Genomic DNA, 20,345 nt, shown 5'->3' on the forward strand with positions numbered 1-20,345 from the left:
TGTTTATCTCACTACAGAGACCGACTTCAGTCTTGTTCTGACTCAGGCTAGCCTGGACTGGGGATCGTCGCCTCGGCTCCCTGAGCAGTGGTTTATAGACATGCATGTTACCCACCCAGCTGAAGGCGGCTCGTGTTGTACAACTCAACTACAGAACACAGTTCCAGGCCAGCCTGGGCTACAGAGTTCCAGGTCAGCCTGGCCTATAGTGTTATTTATGTTTAAGCTGGTGTAGTGGTGACTGCCTGGTACCCAGCACTGGTGAGGCTAAGGCCAGCCTGCACTACAGGATAAGAACCTATATTATAAAACAAAAACCCAGGGCCAAGGTGTTGAGAATGTGGGCGTGTACTCCCACGCTGCCCACCTCTGTTTCCCGAGGACCCAAGGCTTTGCTCGCTAAGGCACCCTACCATCCGAGCTACTCCTCCAGCCACCATGCTGCTGCACAGAAGTGCCAGGGCTATGGTCTCATTCCTGTCTTCACCCTGTTCCCCAAGTGTCTTGACACACAGTTACATACCCGAGTCTCCAAATTAATATTTGCTGTTTTCCCGTCCACTGTGACACTGAGCACAGAGTCATCTTTCACACTGACGCAGTCTTCTCCAAATATGTCCCTGTAAGTGAAGAGAACTTTGGCATTACTAGGGAAGTCCAACCTCACCTGTTTGGGGAAAAGGGCCAAATCCTCCTCTGATTCATCCATGTTAGGATGCTTTCAGCCGCCCAGGAGACATGCGGTTCCTAGATCATCAATTCACTCCAACAGCTAAAACAGCGCTACCCTAGAGTGCTCCACTGTCCCATTTAGCAAGCTGGGTTTATTTTGTTTTTAATACCAAGGATTAAGCTCGGGGCCTTGCACACACTAGGCAGACACAGCACACCCCACACTCTGTTCTGAGATAGGGTCTCACTACTGCCTAGAATGGCCGCCAGTTTCTATGCAGCTACCATACTTGCACTGTGATCCTCCAGTTTGGGACTAACTTGGGCAATACAGTAAAATTATCTCTAAAATATGAAACAAAACAACCAACTAACAAAAAGCCATTATTAAAATTTCAGTATGAAATTTTAGAAAAACATTTAGTAACACAAATACCTCCCGAACACTTAGATGTCTAATTAGGTCAATGTCAATCTGAAGGCAGAAGCAGCCTTTGTCAGGGTTTGAACCTGCAACATCCCCAGAGGGCTCAATGTTAATGGGCTTGGCAACAGACTGATGTCTGACTTAATCCACTGATCCCTACTCTGACAGACTCGGAACACGCTGGTACTGATGCAACTGCACTGGCAAGCAGGACGCTAGGCCGAGGTGAAGAGGCTGGTAACTGGGAGCATGACTGAGGGTACAGCCTGTGACTGATGGGTACAGTCTGTGACTCTGATGGGTACAGCCTGTGACTCTGATGGGTACAGCCTGTGACTCTGAGGGTACAGCCTGTGACTCTGATGGGTACAGCCTGTGACTCTGAGGGTACAGCCTGTGACTCTGAGGGTACAGCCTGTGACTCTGGTGAGTACAGCTTGTGACTCTGATGGGTACAGCCTGTGACTCTGAGGGTACAGCCTGTGACTCTGATGGGTACAGCCTGTGACTCTGAGGGTAGAGCCTGTGACTCTGAGGGTAGAGCCTGTGACTCTGAGGGTACAGCCTGTGACTCTGGTGGGTACAGCCTGTGACTCTGAGGGTAGAGCCTGTGACTCTGAGGGTAGAGCCTGTGACTCTGAGGGTAGAGCCTGTGACTCTGATGGGTACAGCCTGTGACTCTGAGGGTACAGCCTGTGACTCTGAGGGTAGAGCCTGTGACTCTGATGGGTACAGCCTGTGACTCTGATGGGTACAGCCTGTGACTCTGAGGGTACAGCCTGTGACTCTGAGGGTACAGCCTGTGACTCTGGTGAGTACAGCCTGTGACTCTGATGGGTACAGCCTGTGACTCTGAGGGTACAACCTGTGACTCTGATGGGTACAGCCTGTGACTCTGAGGGTAGAGCCTGTGACTCTGAGGGTAGAGCCTGTGACTCTGAGGGTACAGCCTGTGACTCTGGTGGGTACAGCCTGTGACTCTGAGGGTAGAGCCTGTGACTCTGAGGGTAGAGCCTGTGACTCTGAGGGTAGAGCCTGTGACTCTGATGGGTACAGCCTGTGACTCTGAGGGTACAGCCTGTGACTCTGAGGGTAGAGCCTGTGACTCTGATGGGTACAGCCTGTGACTCTGATGGGTACAGCCTGTGACTCTGATGGGTATAGCCTGTGACTCTGAGGGTAGAGCCTGTGACTCTGAGGGTACAGCCTGTGACTCTGGTGGGTACAGCCTGTAACTCTGATGGGTACAGCCTGTGACTCTGAGGGTACAGCCTGTGACTCTGATGGGTACAGCCTGTGACTCTGAGGGTAGAGCCTGTGACTCTGAGGGTAGAGCCTGTGACTCTGAGGGTAGAGCCTGTGACTCTGGTGGGTACAGCCTGTGACTCTGAGGGTAGAGCCTGTGACTGAGGGTAGAGCCTGTGACTCTGAGGGTAGAGCCTGTGACTCTGAGGGTAGAGCCTGTGACTCTGATGGGTACAGCCTGTGACTCTGAGGGTACAGCCTGTGACTCTGGTGGGTACAGCCTGTGACTCTGAGGGTACAGCCTGTGACTCTAAGGGTAGAGCCTGTGACTCTGAGGGTACAGCCTGTGACTCTGAGGGTACAGCCTGTGACTCTGATGGGTACAGCCTGTGACTCTGAGGGTACAGTCTGTGACTCTGATGGGTATAGCATGTGACTCTGAGGGTAGAGCCTGTGACTCTGAGGGTACAGCCTGTGACTCTGATGGGTACAGCCTGTGACTCTGATGGGTACAGCCTGTGACTCTGATGGGTAGAGCCTATGACTCTGAGGGTAGAGCCTGTGACTCTGAGGGTAGAGCCTGTGACTCTGATGGGTACAGCCTGTGACTCTGATGGGTACAGCCTGTGACTCTGAGGGTACAGCCTGTGACTCTGAGGGTACAGCCTGTGACTCTGAGGGTACAGCCTGTGACTCTGGTGGGTACAGCCTGTGACTCTGATGGGTACAGCCTGTGACTCTGAGGGTACAGCCTGTGACTCTGATAGGTACAGCCTGTGACTCTGAGGGTAGAGCCTGTGACTCTGAGGGTAGAGCCTGTGACTCTGAGGGTACAGCCTGTGACTCTGGTGGGTACAGCCTGTGACTCTGAGGGTAGAGCCTGTGACTCTGAGGGTAGAGCCTGTGACTCTGATGGGTACAGCCTGTGACTCTGAGGGTAGAGCCTGTGACTCTGATGGGTACAGCCTGTGACTCTGATGGGTACAGCCTGTGACTCTGAGGGTACAGCCTGTGACTCTGATGGGTATAGCCTGTGACTCTGATGGGTACAGCCTGTGACTCTGAGGGTACAGCCTGTGACTCTGGTAGGTACAGCCTGTGACTCTGATGGGTACAGCCTGTGACTCTGAGGGTAGAGCCTGTGACTCTGAGGGTACAGCCTGTGACTCTGAGGGTACAGCCTGTGACTCTGATGGGTACAGCCTGTGACTCTGAGGGTACAGCCTGTGACTCTGAGGGTACAGCCTGTGACTCTGATGGGTACAGCCTGTGACTCTGAGGGTACAGTCTGTGACTCTGATGGGTATAGCATGTGACTCTGAGGGTAGAGCCTGTGACTCTGAGGGTACAGCCTGTGACTCTGATGGGTACAGCCTGTGACTCTGATGGGTACAGCCTGTGACTCTGATGGGTAGAGCCTATGACTCTGAGGGTAGAGCCTGTGACTCTGAGGGTAGAGCCTGTGACTCTGATGGGTACAGCCTGTGACTCTGATGGGTACAGCCTGTGACTCTGAGGGTACAGCCTGTGACTCTGAGGGTACAGCCTGTGACTCTGAGGGTACAGCCTGTGACTCTGGTGGGTACAGCCTGTGACTCTGATGGGTACAGCCTGTGACTCTGAGGGTACAGCCTGTGACTCTGATAGGTACAGCCTGTGACTCTGAGGGTAGAGCCTGTGACTCTGAGGGTAGAGCCTGTGACTCTGGTGGGTACAGCCTGTGACTCTGAGGGTAGAGCCTGTGACTCTGAGGGTAGAGCCTGTGACTCTGATGGGTACAGCCTGTGACTCTGAGGGTACAGCCTGTGACTCTGAGGGTAGAGCCTGTGACTCTGATGGGTACAGCCTGTGACTCTGATGGGTACAGCCTGTGACTCTGAGGGTACAGCCTGTGACTCTGATGGGTATAGCCTGTGACTCTGAGGGTAGAGCCTGTGACTCTGAGGGTACAGCCTGTGACTCTGGTAGGTACAGCCTGTGACTCTGATGGGTACAGCCTGTGACTCTGAGGGTACAGCCTGTGACTCTGAGGGTAGAGCCTGTGACTCTGAGGGTACAGCCTGTGACTCTGGTGGGTACAGCCTGTGACTCTGAGGGTAGAGCCTGTGACTCTGAGGGTAGAGCCTGTGACTCTGAGGGTAGAGCCTGTGACTCTGAGGGTAGAGCCTGTGACTCTGATGGGTACAGCCTGTGACTCTGAGGGTACAGCCTGTGACTCTGATGGGTACAGCCTGTGACTCTGAGGGTACAGCCTGTGACTCTGAGAGTACAGCCTGTGACTCTGATGGGTATAACATGTGACTCTGAGGGTAGAGCCTGTGACTCTGAGGGTACAGCCTGTGACTCTGATGGGTACAGCCTGTGACTCTGAAGGTACAGCCTGTGACTCTGAGGGTAGAGCCTGTGACTCTGAGGGTAGAGCCTGTGACTCTGAGGGTATAGCCTGTGACTCTGGTGGGTACAGCCTGTGACTCTGAGGGTAGAGCCTGTGACTCTGAGGGTAGAGCCTGTGACTCTGAGGGTAGAGCCTGTGACTCTGATGGGTAGAGCCTGTGACTCTGAGGGTAGAGCCTGTGACTCTGAGGGTAGAGCCTGTGACTCTGATGGGTACAGCCTGTGACTCTGATGGGTACAGCCTGTGACTCTGAGGGTACAGCCTGTGACTCTGATGGGTATAGCCTGTGACTCTGAGGGTAGAGCCTGTGACTCTGAGGGTACAGCCTGTGACTCTGGTGGGTACAGCCTGTGACTCTGAGGGTAGAGCCTGTGACTCTGAGGGTAGAGCCTGTGACTCTGATGGGTACAGCCTGTGACTCTGAGGGTACAGCCTGTGACTCTGAGGGTAGAGCCTGTGACTCTGGTGGGTACAGCCTGTGACTCTGAGGGTACAGCCTGTGACTCTGATGGGTACAGCATGTGACTCTGAGGGTACAGCCTGTGACTCTGATGGGTACAGCCTGTGACTCTGAGGGTACAGCCTGTGACTCTGAGAGTACAGCCTGACTCTGATGGGTATAGCATGTGACTCTGAGGGTAGAGCCTGTGACTCTGAGGGTACAGCCTGTGACTCTGATGGGTACAGCCTGTGACTCTGATGGGTACAGCCTGTGACTCTGAGGGTACAGCCTGTGACTCTGATGGGTACAGCCTGTGACTCTGAGGGTACAGCCTGTGACTCTGGTGGGTACAGCCTGTGACTCTGAGGGTAGAGCCTGTGACTCTGAGGGTACAGCCTGTGACTCTGAGGAAAGAGCCTATGACTCTGAGGGTAGAGCCTGTGACTCTGAGGGTAGAGCCTGTGACTCTGGTAGGTACAGCCTGTGACTCTGAGGGTACAGCCTATGACTGAGGGTACAGCCTGTGACTCTGAGGGTACAGCCTGTGACTCTGATGGGTACAGCCTGTGACTCTGAGGGTACAGCCTGTGACTCTGAGGGTAGAGCCTGTGACTCTGAGGGTACAGCCTGTGACTCTGGTGGGTACAGCCTGTGACTCTGAGGGTAGAGCCTGTGACTCTGAGGGTAGAGCCTGTGACTCTGAGGGTAGAGCCTGTGACTCTGATGGGTACAGCCTGTGACTCTGAGGGTACAGCCTGTGACTCTGATGGGTACAGCCTGTGACTCTGAGGGTACAGCCTGTGACTCTGAGAGTACAGCCTGTGACTCTGATGGGTATAACATGTGACTCTGAGGGTAGAGCCTGTGACTCTGAGGGTACAGCCTGTGACTCTGATGGGTACAGCCTGTGACTCTGATGGGTACAGCCTGTGACTCTGATGGGTAGAGCCTATGACTCTGAGGGTACAGCCTGTGACTCTGAGGGTAGAGCCTGTGACTCTGATGGGTACAGCCTGTGACTCTGATGGGTACAGCCTGTGACTCTGAGGGTACAGCCTGTGACTCTGATGGGTACAGCCTGTGACTCTGAGGGTACAGCCTGTGACTCTGATGGGTACAGCCTGTGACTCTGAGGGTACAGCCTGTGACTCTGAGGGTACAGCCTGTGACTCTGAGGGTAGAGCCTGTGACTCTGATGGGTACAGCCTGTGACTCTGATGGGTACAGCCTGTGACTCTGAGGGTACAGCCTGTGACTCTGATGGGTACAGCCTGTGACTCTGAGGGTACAGCCTGTGACTCTGATGGGTACAGCCTGTGACTCTGAGGGTACAGCCTGTGACTCTGAGGGTACAGCCTGTGACTCTGAGAGTACAGCCTGTGACTCTGGTGGGTACAGCCTGTGACTCTGATGGGTAAAGCCTGTGACTCTGAGGGTACAGCCTGTGACTCTGAGGGTAGAGCCTGTGACTCTGAGGGTAGAGCCTGTGACTCTGAGGGTACAGCCTGTGACTCTGGTGGGTACAGCCTGTGACTCTGAGGGTAGAGCCTGTGACTCTGAGGGTAGAGCCTGTGACTCTGAGGGTAGAGCCTGTGACTCTGAGGGTAGAGCCTGTGACTCTGATGGGTACAGCCTGTGACTCTGAGGGTAGAGCCTGTGACTCTGAGGGTAGAGCCTGTGACTCTGATGGGTACAGCCTGTGACTCTGATGGGTACAGCCTGTGACTCTGAGGGTACAGCCTGTGACTCTGATGGGTATAGCCTGTGACTCTGAGGGTAGAGCCTGTGACTCTGAGGGTACAGCCTGTGACTCTGGTGGGTACAGCCTGTGACTCTGAGGGTAGAGCCTGTGACTCTGAGGGTAGAGCCTGTGACTCTGAGGGTACAGCCTGTGACTCTGAGGGTAGAGCCTGTGACTCTGAGGGTAGAGCCTGTGACTCTGATGGGTACAGCCTGTGACTCTGAGGGTACAGCCTGTGACTCTGAGGGTAGAGCCTGTGACTCTGGTGGGTACAGCCTGTGACTCTGAGGGTACAGCCTGTGACTCTGATGGGTACAGCATGTGACTCTGAGGGTACAGCCTGTGACTCTGATGGGTACAGCCTGTGACTCTGAGGGTACAGCCTGTGACTCTGAGAGTACAGCCTGTGACTCTGATGGGTATAGCATGTGACTCTGAGGGTAGAGCCTGTGACTCTGAGGGTACAGCCTGTGACTCTGATGGGTACAGCCTGTGACTCTGATGGGTACAGCCTGTGACTCTGAGGGTACAGCCTGTGACTCTGATGGGTACAGCCTGTGACTCTGAGGGTACAGCCTGTGACTCTGGTGGGTACAGCCTGTGACTCTGAGGGTAGAGCCTGTGACTCTGAGGGTACAGCCTGTGACTCTGAGGAAAGAGCCTGTGACTCTGAGGGTAGAGCCTGTGACTCTGAGGGTAGAGCCTGTGACTCTGGTAGGTACAGCCTGTGACTCTAAGGGTACAGCCTATGACTCTGAGGGTACAGCCTGTGACTCTGAGGGTACAGCCTGTGACTCTGATGGGCATAGCCTGTGACTCTGATGGGTACAGCCTGTGACTCTGATGGGTACAGCTTGTGACTCTGATGGGTACAGCCTGTGACTCTGATGGGTACAGCCTGTGACTGTGAGGGTACAGCCTGTGACTCTGATGGGTACAGCCTGTGACTCTGATGGGTACAGCCTGTGACTCTGATGGGTATAGCCTGTGACTCTGAGGGTACAGCCTGTGACTCTGATGGGTACAGCCTGTGACTCTGAGGGTACAGCCTGTGACTCTGAGGGTAGAGCCTGTGACTCTGAGGGTACAGCCTGTGACTCTGAGGGTAGAGCCTGTGATTCTGATGGGTACAGCCTGTGACTCTGAAGGTAGAGCCTGTGACTCTGAGGGTACAGCCTGTGACTCTGATGGGCACAGCCTGTGACTCTGAAGCACAGAATATATATAGGTGAGCTTCCTCCTCTGTACACATAGTCCCACTATCATGACTCTATTCTCCACGTCAGACCAAAGCCAAGGCTACCTGACAAAGCCCTCTGAAACCATACGGCAAAATGTGTCTTTCTTTTTTTTTTTTTGGTATGGAATAGAATTTATTCAGGGTAGAGGATGGGAGTTAGAGAGGCAGAGAGAGAGAGAGAGAGAGAGAGAGAGAGAGAGAGAGAGGGAGGGAGAGAGGGAGAGAGAGAGAGAAAAAAGCAAAATGTGTCTTTCTTCCCTCTATCTTTTGTAGGCAATCGTCTATAATGAAAAACTAAGTTATTCATTCATACAACAAGCAAATGAGAGATCAGCGCTGTTAGGCGCAAACACTGTTAAGTTAGCCATCGCTATTAAGAGGCTTCCTAAGATTGCTTGCAAAAGCATCCTAAAAGTGGCTTAAAGAACTACAGAAAGGCACCTGGCGTCAGAAACACACGAGTCTAGAATACCTGCTTTACCAAGTACTTCACACCTGAGCAAACATTTAGAATAAATGCACAGCTACACTGAGCTGAGCCATCAGCACCCAGTGGATGACTGTCAGCTTCCTAAGCACGCCCTGAGGCCGGCCAGGCAGGGCACCGACCAGGCAGGGCACCGACCAGGCAGGGCACAGACCAGGCAGGGCACAGACCAGGCAGGGCACAGACCAGGCAGGACACTGGCACTTGGCACTAACACAGTGTGAACTTGGATATAACTTGGTCTGTGGGCAGCACAGAGACATGCTATGAGTCCAACCCTCCCCACACACTGTGAGTCCCCACGTTCCCCCACCCCACCTCGCCCCACCCTACCCCGCCCCTTACTTACTGGAGCATGACCTCCAGCCTCTTGCTGTAAACGTGCATCTCTAGCTTCTTAGAGACCTTCTGCACTGCACCTGGAAGACAGACAGCTCAGCCTCCACATTCCCATTTAAAGTCACCACATGGGTCACCAGAGCACAGTTCTGGAGGCATGAAGTGACTTCACAGTAAAAACATATGATACGTCACCTTGTGCACTAAGGCACATTCATGTGCACTGTGCTATCTCATGTCCTTTGACCTTTCAATTCACTTCTGCTTCCAATATTCCTCAAACTTCCCTTCCGAGGAGAGGTGAGCCTCATTAGGCTCAACAGCTTCAGAGGACACATCTGAGCAAAGACCTTTCTCGCAGCTAACTGTTACGTCCTCGGATATCATCTGCTTATGGATGCTTTAATAAAAAAACAGGGGCTGCAGAGACAGCTCAGAGGCTAAGACGACTTTTTACTCTTGCAGAGTTTGGCTCTCAGCACCCACATGGGGCCGCTCACAATTACCTCAACTCGAGGTCCCTACAGTACCTGCACTTACATGCACTTATACACAGAACTATAGATAGACAGATACACACACACACACACACACTTAAAGGTATCTGTCTAGTAATAGCTTTTTTTTTAACCCCAAGGAATATACAACTTGGTGGTCAAAAGATGCGTCACCTTTAATCTAGAGTTAGGTCAACCTGGCACATGGATATATACCTCCCTGGCTAATACCAGCTACACGAGAAAGCACCATTCATGAGCCCTCCCTACTCAGGACCTGTGAAGTGTGTGCACACATACACAAACTACTTTTCCTGAGGTGATGTCTCACTGTGAAGACCCAGGCTGGCCTCATACTTGCAGAGATCATCTTTCCTCTGCCTCTCAAGTGCTGAGATTACAGGAATGTGCCACCACACCCAGATTTTTACTGTTTTTGGTTTTTTGATTCTATGAGACAGAATCTCTTTTATAGTCCAGGCTGTCCCCAAACTTGCTATGTAGCTGAGGCTGGCCTTGAACTCCTCCTCCTTCCCCTTCCTGTCAAGGGATGGCGGGTGTACACCACCACACTTGGCTGAACCTTTCTTAGTGCTGGGGAGGGTTCCCAGGACTGGAATCACATCAACTGAACGCTCTTGGCACTGAGACACTTTAGCCACAGAGAGCACAGAGTGCGACAGCAGCATGTTTCCTGAGCCCAACCAGCAAAGCCTTACAACCACATGCTCACCGAGGCAAGTGGCCATTCGGACATGCCAGGCCTGTTTATCCGGGTAACAGAGACTCTGGATGTGCCTGGTCTGTTTATTCACATGACAGCGCAGCCGATACAGGAGGCCTAGGAAGTGACCAGCTCCTCTGTCTTGCTCACTGTATGTATGTCCCTGTGACGGGGGCAAATCTATATTGAATGTGCTCTGACATCCTGTGACGGGTCCACAGAGGGAGGCATCCCCCAGGACACATCAGAGTGGCTCCTTGCCTAGTGGCAGAGATGTACACTGTAGTTCACTGTGCAGCCACAGGTCAAGCTGCCAACCACGGCACAAGTGCTCCTTGCCCGGGGCTCCTGTTCCACTCAGCACCTTCCTTTGAAATGAGGACAGCAATCTTCCCGACAGAGATGCCAGCGCAGCTGAGCGGCATTTCGGCATCCCTGCAGATAGGGAATCAGGAACACTGTGACCTTTGCAGGACTGTGACCAGATTGCCACCGTAAGGAGGCTGAGTCAGATCTGCACTCTTACGTGCATACTTCAGAACCACACTCTAGAACACCAGGAGAACTTGAAGCTCTACTCGGGGCTCCACTGAGCTCTAGTTCCAAGAACCTGAAGAAGAGATGGGTGAGCATGAGGAGTCTGTACCTTTTCTGATTTTGGGATTCGACTGAACTTCCAGTATCACGGTAGTCACCGTGTCTGCATACATGTCGTTCGAGGGGTTCGCCAGCCACTAAAAGAAAGACGGAATCAGGAAGGCATGAGTGCAGCCACACTACTCAGAGCTCTGCCTTCAGGCCGCCAGGTGTAGGGGAGCTGCTGCTCCTAGCTTTGCCTATAATAACTAACTTTCAGTCAGGAGACCGCTTTCATTTCCTTTTAATCAGCAAAAAGAAACATGATCACCATCTTTGAAGGTTTCCCATGAGTTACCACTTAATTTCCAATTGTTTTATGAAAAAGAAAACTGACCCCAAAGTAACACATGGGACATAACTGCTGGAACTGGATTCAAACTCAGATCCCGAAGCTCTTCGTGTCGGTAGCACAGAGAGTAGAACTAGAAGGTGCAGTACACGGTGCACAACATGACCACACAGGATGTACGTGCACGTCAAACAGTGCTTGTTTGGGGTCCCCCCCTCCCCAGCTGGGTATGACTACTCTGTCAGCCTGTGTGCCTGAACCCCATGTGTCAGAAGAGGGTGCTGCATGCCCTGAAGTTACAGTTTTGAGAGAGTACATGGGTGCTCGGAATGGAATCTGGGACCTCTGGGAAAGCAGTCAGCGTTCTTTACTGCTGAACCATCCTTCCAGCCCTGGTAATGCTTGATTTAAAGAAAAGGATCCAACTGTGTTTATGTTTGTCTCCACCTAATTTAATGATGTCTGATCCCTTGCATTCAGGTTACTTTATTGTTTATTTGAAACATGCAAATATGACTTTTACAGGAGAGCAGCATGACTAGGTTGCCTGAATCCAACAACAATCTTTGAGATGGGTTTCATACGGTCCAGGCTGATTCTCAGCTGCCCATGTTGTCAAGGATCATCTTGAGCTTCTGATCCTCCCGCTATGTCTTGCACATAGTGGGGTTACCTAGTTTTAAGTGGTGCTTGGGGCTGGTCCGGGCTTCGCATATAGTTACTATCCTTAGTGACTGTGTGTGCCACTGTACCGACAACTCAGCGGCAGTACGACCCCAGAAGTCAAGTTTTTCTCAAGACTTTTACCACTTTTTTAAAAATTAAACTCTAATGACATCATCTTCTTTTCCCCTTCTTCCCTCCAACCTCTCCCATGTTAACCACCCTGCCGCCTACCCTCTCCCTCAGTTCATGGCCTCTTTGTTGCTATTATTTTTTTCCTGGATATATAAATAAGTCCTGCTCAGCATGTACAAAGCTATTTGTATGTGTATGATTTCCTGGCTGGCCACTGGGATTGGAAAACCAATCAGGGACTTCCCGGAGAGAAGACAATCTCTCCAGCTCCCAGAGAGCCTTGGCTGCCAGCGGCTGTTATCTAGGGTTGGGCCTGTGAGCCAGCGGCTTCCTGGAACAGCAGTAACCGAGCTGCTCTGGACTCACACTTATTTACTGAAGGCCGCCTTCCCGCCCTCCCTCCCGCCTTCCCCACTGTGAGGTGGGGGAGAGGGAGGCTGTCCTCACCTCCAGAACCACCATGCCCGGCTCCTGCACCACAGTGATGCTTTTGAACACCTTCAGAGCAGGCTTCTCCTGAATTTCTAATTCTTCTACATCACCTGAAAAAAAGTTAGAAGATTTGTGTGCTTTTCCTACAGACCTGAAGAGGCATTTGTTTTTATAGAGGTAAAGTAGAGCGGCTATGAATGGGAAGACTGCTAACATTTGATGGCTGTGCTGTTTACTGCTTAGAGCAGCTGGAGACTCCTACACATACACCGCATAGACCTGCACCTTCGTCCGCAGCCAGAGATCGGTCTCTAGAGCACCTCAGCTTTATATGAGCCTCGTGGGACAACTCAGCACCTCCACCCTGAGTCTGGTCATCACACAGGTTAGTCCAGGTGCTGAAACTCATAGTTCTTAAGTGATGAATCCAGACATAGATTCTCATTTCCAATATGGCCATAGTTCTTGCTTGCGCAGGGTTAGGGAGGATCCCCCCTTCCCGTTTCTAACAGGGCAGCACTTTGCTTCAGGGGCTGTGAGGGTCTCAGCAGCAAGAGCATCAGAGTCTGGGTTCCAGCCTCCTTAGAGAGCCCACACCCTCCAGTCGGGTAAAGAGAGAACCCTTTCATTAAAAATGGTGAGAATGTGACAGAGACTCAGGCTCCCACCGAGACCTATCCCAACCAATAAGTACTGGGACTGGGGGAACAAAGGACACAATAAATAAAATTTTAGGTATAGTTAACTAGAATAGTTAGCCACTGATATTCTTAGAACAATAAGTAATCAAAGATATTATAGGATTTCTAAAAAATTTGAGAATATTTTTAAAAATTTCACTTTTAGAGGTAAAATGTAGTGTGTATATGGAATTCTGGGACAATCATTAAAATGAAGTAACATTGCTTCTTAGCTATAAAAACTTCTTAAGGGGCCAGGAGAGATGGCTCAGCAGTTAAGAGCACCATCTGCTCTCCCAAAGGTCCTGAGTTCAAATCCCACAACCACATGGTGACTAACAACCATCTATAATGAGATCTGATGCCCTCTTCTGGAGTGTCTGAAGACAGCTACAGTGTGCTCAATATATAATAAATCTTTAAAAAAAACTTTTAATAAAAATCCACAATTAGATGAATTTCAGAAAACACACCTGTCAATTTCTGGAGCTGGTAATAGAGCAGGTAAAAGGGCCCAGTGTATGGAATGGCTTGGGTCTGCTTCACAGTGCTCATGGCCAGGTCAGTGTAATCTGAAAAGAAAATTAGAATAACCACACTCTAAGAAACTGACCAGCTAGGCATGGCGGTAAACACACAATCCTAGCATGCAGGAGTTAGCAGCAAGGACTCTGAAATTGGGGCCAGCATGGCTACAAAGTAAGACAGTGGTTCAAAACCAAAACCAAAACCAAAAAGAAACAACACAGAACCACACAAAGGGCGAGGATTAAGAAAAAGCAGCAGATTCAGAACCTATCCCAGGCCCAGCAGGATGGCAGCCATGTCGCCTCACTGACAGGCTGCCAGTGTTCCCAGTCTACCTCCCTACACTGACCTCATGTCACATTGCAGTTCTGGACACAGCAATGTGCCCGTAGTCCTGGGCATCTCCAAGCCAGTCTGCCAGCTATCTCCACCTTCCTTTCTGCCAGTGTCTTAGATCTTCCTCTCTATCTACTGGCTCTAGAGCTGACTTGAAAGGCACTTCCCAACTCTATCTGGGGAAGTCTCTCCTTCTCTGTCACTGTGGATGGAAATGCCAGGATCAGCACTTCCTAACACTGCCCCTCATCAGACCGCCATATCGATGGCCAGGACTGGGAGTTAGTAACTCTTCAGGGTGCAGCATCAGCCAGAGACTGGCGAAGAGTTTGAGCTCACAGGCCGGAGAGGTCTGCGGTTAAGAGCACACACTGCCCTTGCAGAGGATCCAGGCTTGGTCTCCAGCACCCAGGCTGGGCCAATGAACGGCCAGTTACTCCAGCTGTACTGGGTGGGCCTGACACCTCTGGCCCCTGAAGGCACCAGCATGTGTGCATACACAATTTTTTTTTTTTTTTTGGATTTGGTTTCTTCGAGACAGGGTTTCTCTGTGTAGCCCTGGCTGTCCTGAAACTCACTCTGCAGACCAGGCTGGCCTCGAACTCAGAAATCCGCCTGCCTCTCCCTCCCAAGTGCTGGGGTTAAAGGCCTGTGCCACCACCCCCTGGCAATAAAACTTTTAAAAATAAAAGTTTTTTAAAGAGTTAGTAAAAAGCCAGAATGTACATTTATTTATATGAGAGACATGACAGCCGAAAGGTGACTCATGTCACAGGTAAGAAAGGATCTAAGGACGCTCCTGACCCCTTTCCTTCACAAAATACTCCCAGTTAAGCAGCACGAGACAACACACACGCATACACATGGGCACGCACACGCACACCCTCCCCACAACACCAGATGGAGCACTTCTCACAGACCTTCCTTGTGTGCCAAGCTCAGGTAGCATTCCACAGAAAAGAGTGTACTTACTGGAGAGGTCACAGGGAGAGAGTATGTGGTAATTAAAGTTTCTCTTAACAAGAATTCCAGAGACCCGCTGGCCTTGTTCTGGTTTCTTGTCTGCTAAAAAGCCCATGACCTAGTGAAAACAGAAAACAGAGTGGAATAAAGGCAGAGGCTCAGGCTGTCATCTGTCAACACAGGGTTGGGGGTGTGGAGGGGTGCCCCACCTCAGTGGGGAGTGTATTAGGTATATGACAGAAAATAGCCATTCTCAACACAAAGTTCATTAAGGATGGGATCAGACACTGAGAGGATACTTTCAACCACTCGGGGGAAAAAACCCTTATAAATTAAAACCCCACACGTTTTTGTAGGCAGTGCCATGCAGCGCAGGTGTGGCCTAAGCCTCACTCTACAGCAGAGCCTGGCCTTGTTCCTCTACAGCAGAGCCTGGCCTTGTTCCTCGCCCCTGTGCCTAGCTCCTAGGTGCTGGGATACCAGGCAGGCGCTGCCATGTCTAGCTGCACCCACAATCCTCACATGCATCCTCTCCACTACCCCCCAGTGGGCTCCCAGGGATGAAGACTGTCGGCCCTCTGCAGCTGTGCAGACACCGGCTATGAGGCCCTCACAGGGCACAGCACACTCTCCTGAAATGCTGGTGTGCCCGCTTTACTCCAGAGAAATGCGTTTGAATGTGGTAATGTGAATAAGAAGAAAATAAATAGAGCTAATGCTTTAGAAAGTTAGGTTTTGGGGGCTGGAGAGATGGCTCAGCGGCTATGAACACTGACTGTTCTTCCGAAGGTCTTGAGTTCAAATCCCACAACCACATGGTGGCTCACAACCATCTGTAATGAGATCTGACACCCTCTTCTTGGTGTCTGAAGACAGCTACAGTGTACTTAATAATAATAATAACAACAACAACAACAACAACAACAATAATAATAAAGCTAGGCCATTGTGGTGCACGCCTTTAATCCTAGCACTTGGGAGGCAGAGGCAGGCAGATTTCTGAGTTCAAGGGCAGCCTGGTCTACAGAGTGAGTTCCAGGACAGCCAGGGCTACCCAGAGAAACCCTGGCTTGAAAAACCAAAAAAAAAAAAAAAAAAAAAAAAGTAAGTTAGGTTTTGGTGGTACTGTGGCTCCATGGGGGGGGGGGGGGGCGCGGTCACAGCGTACTGATTCTACAGGTCTAGGAAACAGACCCCTGCAGTCTGCCAGCAGCAGGGCTCTGCCGGAAGCCTTCCTTGGAGCAAAGGTCACCACCCCAAGTCCTGAGGTCTCTATGTCCCCATGATTCTGTAAGAAAGGCTCTCCCTCTGAGGCAGGCTTCAGTACTGTAGCTCAGCTGGCATCAGACTCTGAACACTCCCGTTTCAGTCACCCAACACTTGAATCCTAAGCCTGTGCCACCAAGGACATCTCTCATAAGGATATCTCCTGAGGCTACAGCAATGGCACGGGTGAGACCCCACTTGCTGCTCTTGCAGAGGGCCCACATTTGATTCCCAGCACCCAACTGACAGAGCACAACCATAACTCCAGCTCCAGTGGAGCTCCTGCCCCCTCGACCTTCTCGGCACTAGGCACATACACGGTGCATAGACATACATGCAGGCAACATACACAGACACAGACACACACAGACACACACACACACACACAGATACACAGACACAGACACACACACCCATACACCCACACACACACAATCTGAACTTATCTCTCTGAAGTGCCTTGTACCTTGGCGAGCTTCTCCCCCCTGAAGTTCAGGGTCACGGCCTCTGTGTTCCGAGGATTGTGAACCTCGATGTGCACTTCATCGTTGTCTTCATATTCTCGGATCAGCGCTGCTTTCAGCCTGGCCATTTCATTCTGTTCCCCATGGACTAAAATCTGCACAGAGTAAGATGTGATAGTATAAAGAAACACACTCAACCATGGTGAAAGCTATCTTTAAGATCATTAGTTAATCCCTGAAACAGAGAACTTTAACTGATGAAACATTCCTTTCTTTTTAGACTATTTTTATGTGTGTCTCTGTGTGTGTGGGGGGAGGATGCCTCTGTGTGGGTGCTGGACCATGTCCTCTGACGGACAAGAGGCACTCTGAACCCCACTGGGCCATCTCTCTAGACCCAGCTTCCTGGTCTAAAGAACCGAACTTCACCCTTTAAACTGGTGTGGCATGCTGTCCTGTCTGGATCCCAGGCACACATACTTTATGACCGAGTAAAGAAAGAGACTGCTCTCAGCGCTAACTGGACTCACAGCCTCAGTCATCCCTAGCTTCCATGTTCACATCAAAGGCTAAACCAGATGGCCTGCATGGCCCTTCCAGCTTAAAATGCACATTTTCTTTTGTTCTTGCTAAGAAAACATCCAATTCTCTCTCTTTCCTTCCTTCCTTATTTTTGTTTTTTTTGTCTTTTTGTTTTTTTGAGACAGGGTTTCTCTGGATAGCCCTGGTCGTCCTGGAACTCACTCTGTAGACCAGGTTGGCCTTGAACTCAGAAATCTGCCTGCCTCTGCCTCCCAGAGTGCTGGGATTACAAGCATGCACCACCACCGCCCAGCGGCTGATTGTTTGTTTATTAAAGCAACTGCAAATGAGATGTTTCAACCAAATGCAGTGTTTTGGGGTGTCTAGCACTCTAGCACGTGCCCTTCTGTGGCAGGCACCCAGCACCTAGCCTACAGACCACTCATAGATAGCTTCTATCTGGCTTATGAAGCACTATTTCAAGGCAAAGGCTCCTGTCATTGGGGTGAAAGGCTCGGTCTGAGCTGCCTAAACACTAACCGTAGTACTGCTGTGTACTGTGTAAGCCTGACTAAGCTATCCAGCACCTCAGCTGCCCACTGCCATAGCAGCACTATGTGAGGACTGAGCAGGCGCATGCGTAAGACACACGTGGATCCTGACACTCTGTAAGCAGCAAATATAGGCTACTGCTACTACACCTGTAATTTCACATGCAGCCACAGGCAATAGTGCTGGTTCTTAGAGTACAAACAGCAAGTCCCAACCCAAGGCACAGACAGAACCAGACAGCACCAAGGTAAAGCAGCAGCAGCAGCAGAGAAAGCAGAATAGTTTACCAACCTGGCCTGAAGCTATGGGGAGGTATCCATGAAAGAAACACACACACACACACACACACACACACACACACCAGAAACATGAAATGTGGTAGGATCTACAGTGTGCTCAAATTATACAGGCTATATATGATGCTGAAGAGGGGAGTGACTGTCTCCATGAAGAGTCTGTTCTTTAGGTGCAGAGGGCAAACACCTAGGAGTAGCAGTCTTCTGCGAGTCTCCAAAGCTAAGGACACTACCAGCCATTACATGTTGCTCACACTAGGCAGATGGCACCAACAGCCTGATAGATAAACAATGGACTACCGCTCAGCTGTAAGCAGAAGATATACACATCTTCTATGTATCTTTTGAGCTGGAGCTCAAAAACACATGATTCTGCTTATGCGAAATACTGAGAACTGTCAGACTCAGACTGTCAGCAATGAGAGGGAAGCTGGGGGCACGCAGGAGGGAGGAAACAGGGCACAGGCTGGGGAGCAGAAAGTTCTGAAACCTGGCCTGGGAGTGGCTATGATGTCAGTGCAGGTGATGCCACTGAATTCCATCTTTAAAAATGATGAAAGATGGGCCGGAGAGATGGCTCAGTGGTTAAGAGCACTGACTGCTCTTCCGAAAGTCCTGAGTTCAATTCCCGGCAACTACATGGTGCTCACAACTATCTGTAACGAGATCTGACGCCCTCTTCTGGAGCATCTGAAGTACTTACATATAATAAATAAATAAATCTTTAAAAAAGAAATGATGAAAGCTGCAACTGTATGCTGTATATTTTTTGGCACAGTAAAAAAAATCTGTAAGAAACAAAAGACACCAGCAAAAGTTCATTTCCTTTAAGCAAGTTTTCAGATCGCTGGGAGGGTCTGATCTATTTTTATGGATACTTGTTCCACTTCCAATTAAAAGTACCTAATTGTCTTCAGCTTAAAACTCTTCCACCGCTGGGCGGTGGTGGCGCACGCCTGTAATCCCAGCACTCTGGGAGGCAGAGGCAGGTGGATTTCTGAGTTCGAGGCCAGCCTGGTCTACAGAGTGAGTTCCAGGACAGCCAGGGCTATACAGAGAAACCCTGTCTCAAAAAAACCAAAACCAAAAACAAAAAAATCAAACAAAAACAAACAAACAAACAAAAAAACTCTTCCAATCCATGGAAATATGTAACTGTTACTTTTACTAGCCTTATTTTATTCATTATCATCACTGCGTGAGTGTATGATGTGTGTGTGTATGTGTGTGTGGTGTGTGTGTGTATGTGTGTGTGTGTGTGTGTGTGTGTGTATGTGAGAGAGACAGCTCTGCTCAGTTCTCCTTCTACCTCCACAGATGTGTTGAGGGCCATCCTCGGGCTTTGCGGCAAGCCCTTTTCCCCAGAGCTAGGTTGCTGGCTCATTATTATTATTTTTGTGATACTTAAGAATATAAACAAGTTATATTAACACCTAAGGAACTAACACAGTATGTGTTTGCATCTGTATCTACTAAACCTTACACATTTACTAGGACTTTCTCCTCTGTGAAAACGATGTTTGCACTGTCAATTTAATAACAGTATAAAGCATGCACTATGGGCCGGGCACTGTGTCAAGCCCGTCATAGTCTCTCACTCTTTCTGCACAGTGACCTTATAAAGTGCTCTCACCCTTATTTCTATAAAGCACAAAGAGGCTCCACAACTTGCCAGATACACAGCAGGCAAAGGAAGGAGTTAGGGGTTCGAGGTCAGTTGTCAGAAGCTCAAGCCCGGCACTCAGCCTATCGGAGAGGTAGCAGAAAACAGAGCGAATACTAGGACAGGCTGGTGGCCATGGCTGAGGTGGGGCTCAGTCACAGGGGAGGAGCAAAGGTTAAAGCGAGGGCAGTAGAACGCTGTCCACACAGGACCACAAAGCGCTGGCTCTGTGGCGCCCCGTGGGTGTCATGCAGCTGTGTTAGTACACATGGAGTCACAGACTAACCACGTGAGGCGGCTTCAGAGCGCGGATAAATTCACTGGTTTGCTGGTAATCTGTGTGAGCAGAGAAAGAAATGTAATCAACCGACATTTTCAGTGGCAACTTCTGTCCAGACATGGTAGTGATTTCTTCAGGTTCAGACATGATGTGCTGTTGGAAACAAATACAAGAAAAACAGACTTTGCAATTAGATAAAAGAAGGTGCATGCTGGTTACGTCTTGCAGTCACAATCTCTAATGTTAACTTCAGGACTGTACCATGAACGTCACTCTGATGTTCTTGACTTAGCAAGTACCAAATGCTTATGTTTTTCATTGAGTACATATTCAGTCAGAAGGTCAGATGATCAGTAGGACCCAGCACATCCACGGCTGGAGGGAAGCCTGAAACTGTAAATGACGCTGCACCCGGCTAACAACTTCAG

The 20,345-nt window shown here is 50.4% G+C and overlaps 1 protein-coding gene across 1 annotated transcript in view; it reads right to left on the reverse strand.

The window, feature by feature from the left end:
* Cpsf3 (cleavage and polyadenylation specific factor 3) overlaps positions 1–20,345 on the reverse strand; it is a 36,402-nt gene that overhangs the window by 528 nt on the left and 15,529 nt on the right. The window contains exons 10-17 of the mRNA XM_052186053.1: positions 19,924–20,070; positions 16,607–16,759; positions 14,884–14,992; positions 13,521–13,619; positions 12,383–12,477; positions 10,856–10,943; positions 8,999–9,068; positions 524–620 (exon numbers count right to left, since the gene is read on the reverse strand). Coding sequence (XP_052042013.1) covers positions 524–620; positions 8,999–9,068; positions 10,856–10,943; positions 12,383–12,477; positions 13,521–13,619; positions 14,884–14,992; positions 16,607–16,759; positions 19,924–20,070 — 858 coding nt within the window. The remainder of the gene's footprint in view (positions 1–523; positions 621–8,998; positions 9,069–10,855; positions 10,944–12,382; positions 12,478–13,520; positions 13,620–14,883; positions 14,993–16,606; positions 16,760–19,923; positions 20,071–20,345) is intronic.

This window comes from Apodemus sylvaticus, chromosome 6 (assembly GCF_947179515.1).
Source record: "Apodemus sylvaticus chromosome 6, mApoSyl1.1, whole genome shotgun sequence".
Lineage (NCBI taxonomy): Eukaryota > Metazoa > Chordata > Mammalia > Rodentia > Muridae > Apodemus > Apodemus sylvaticus.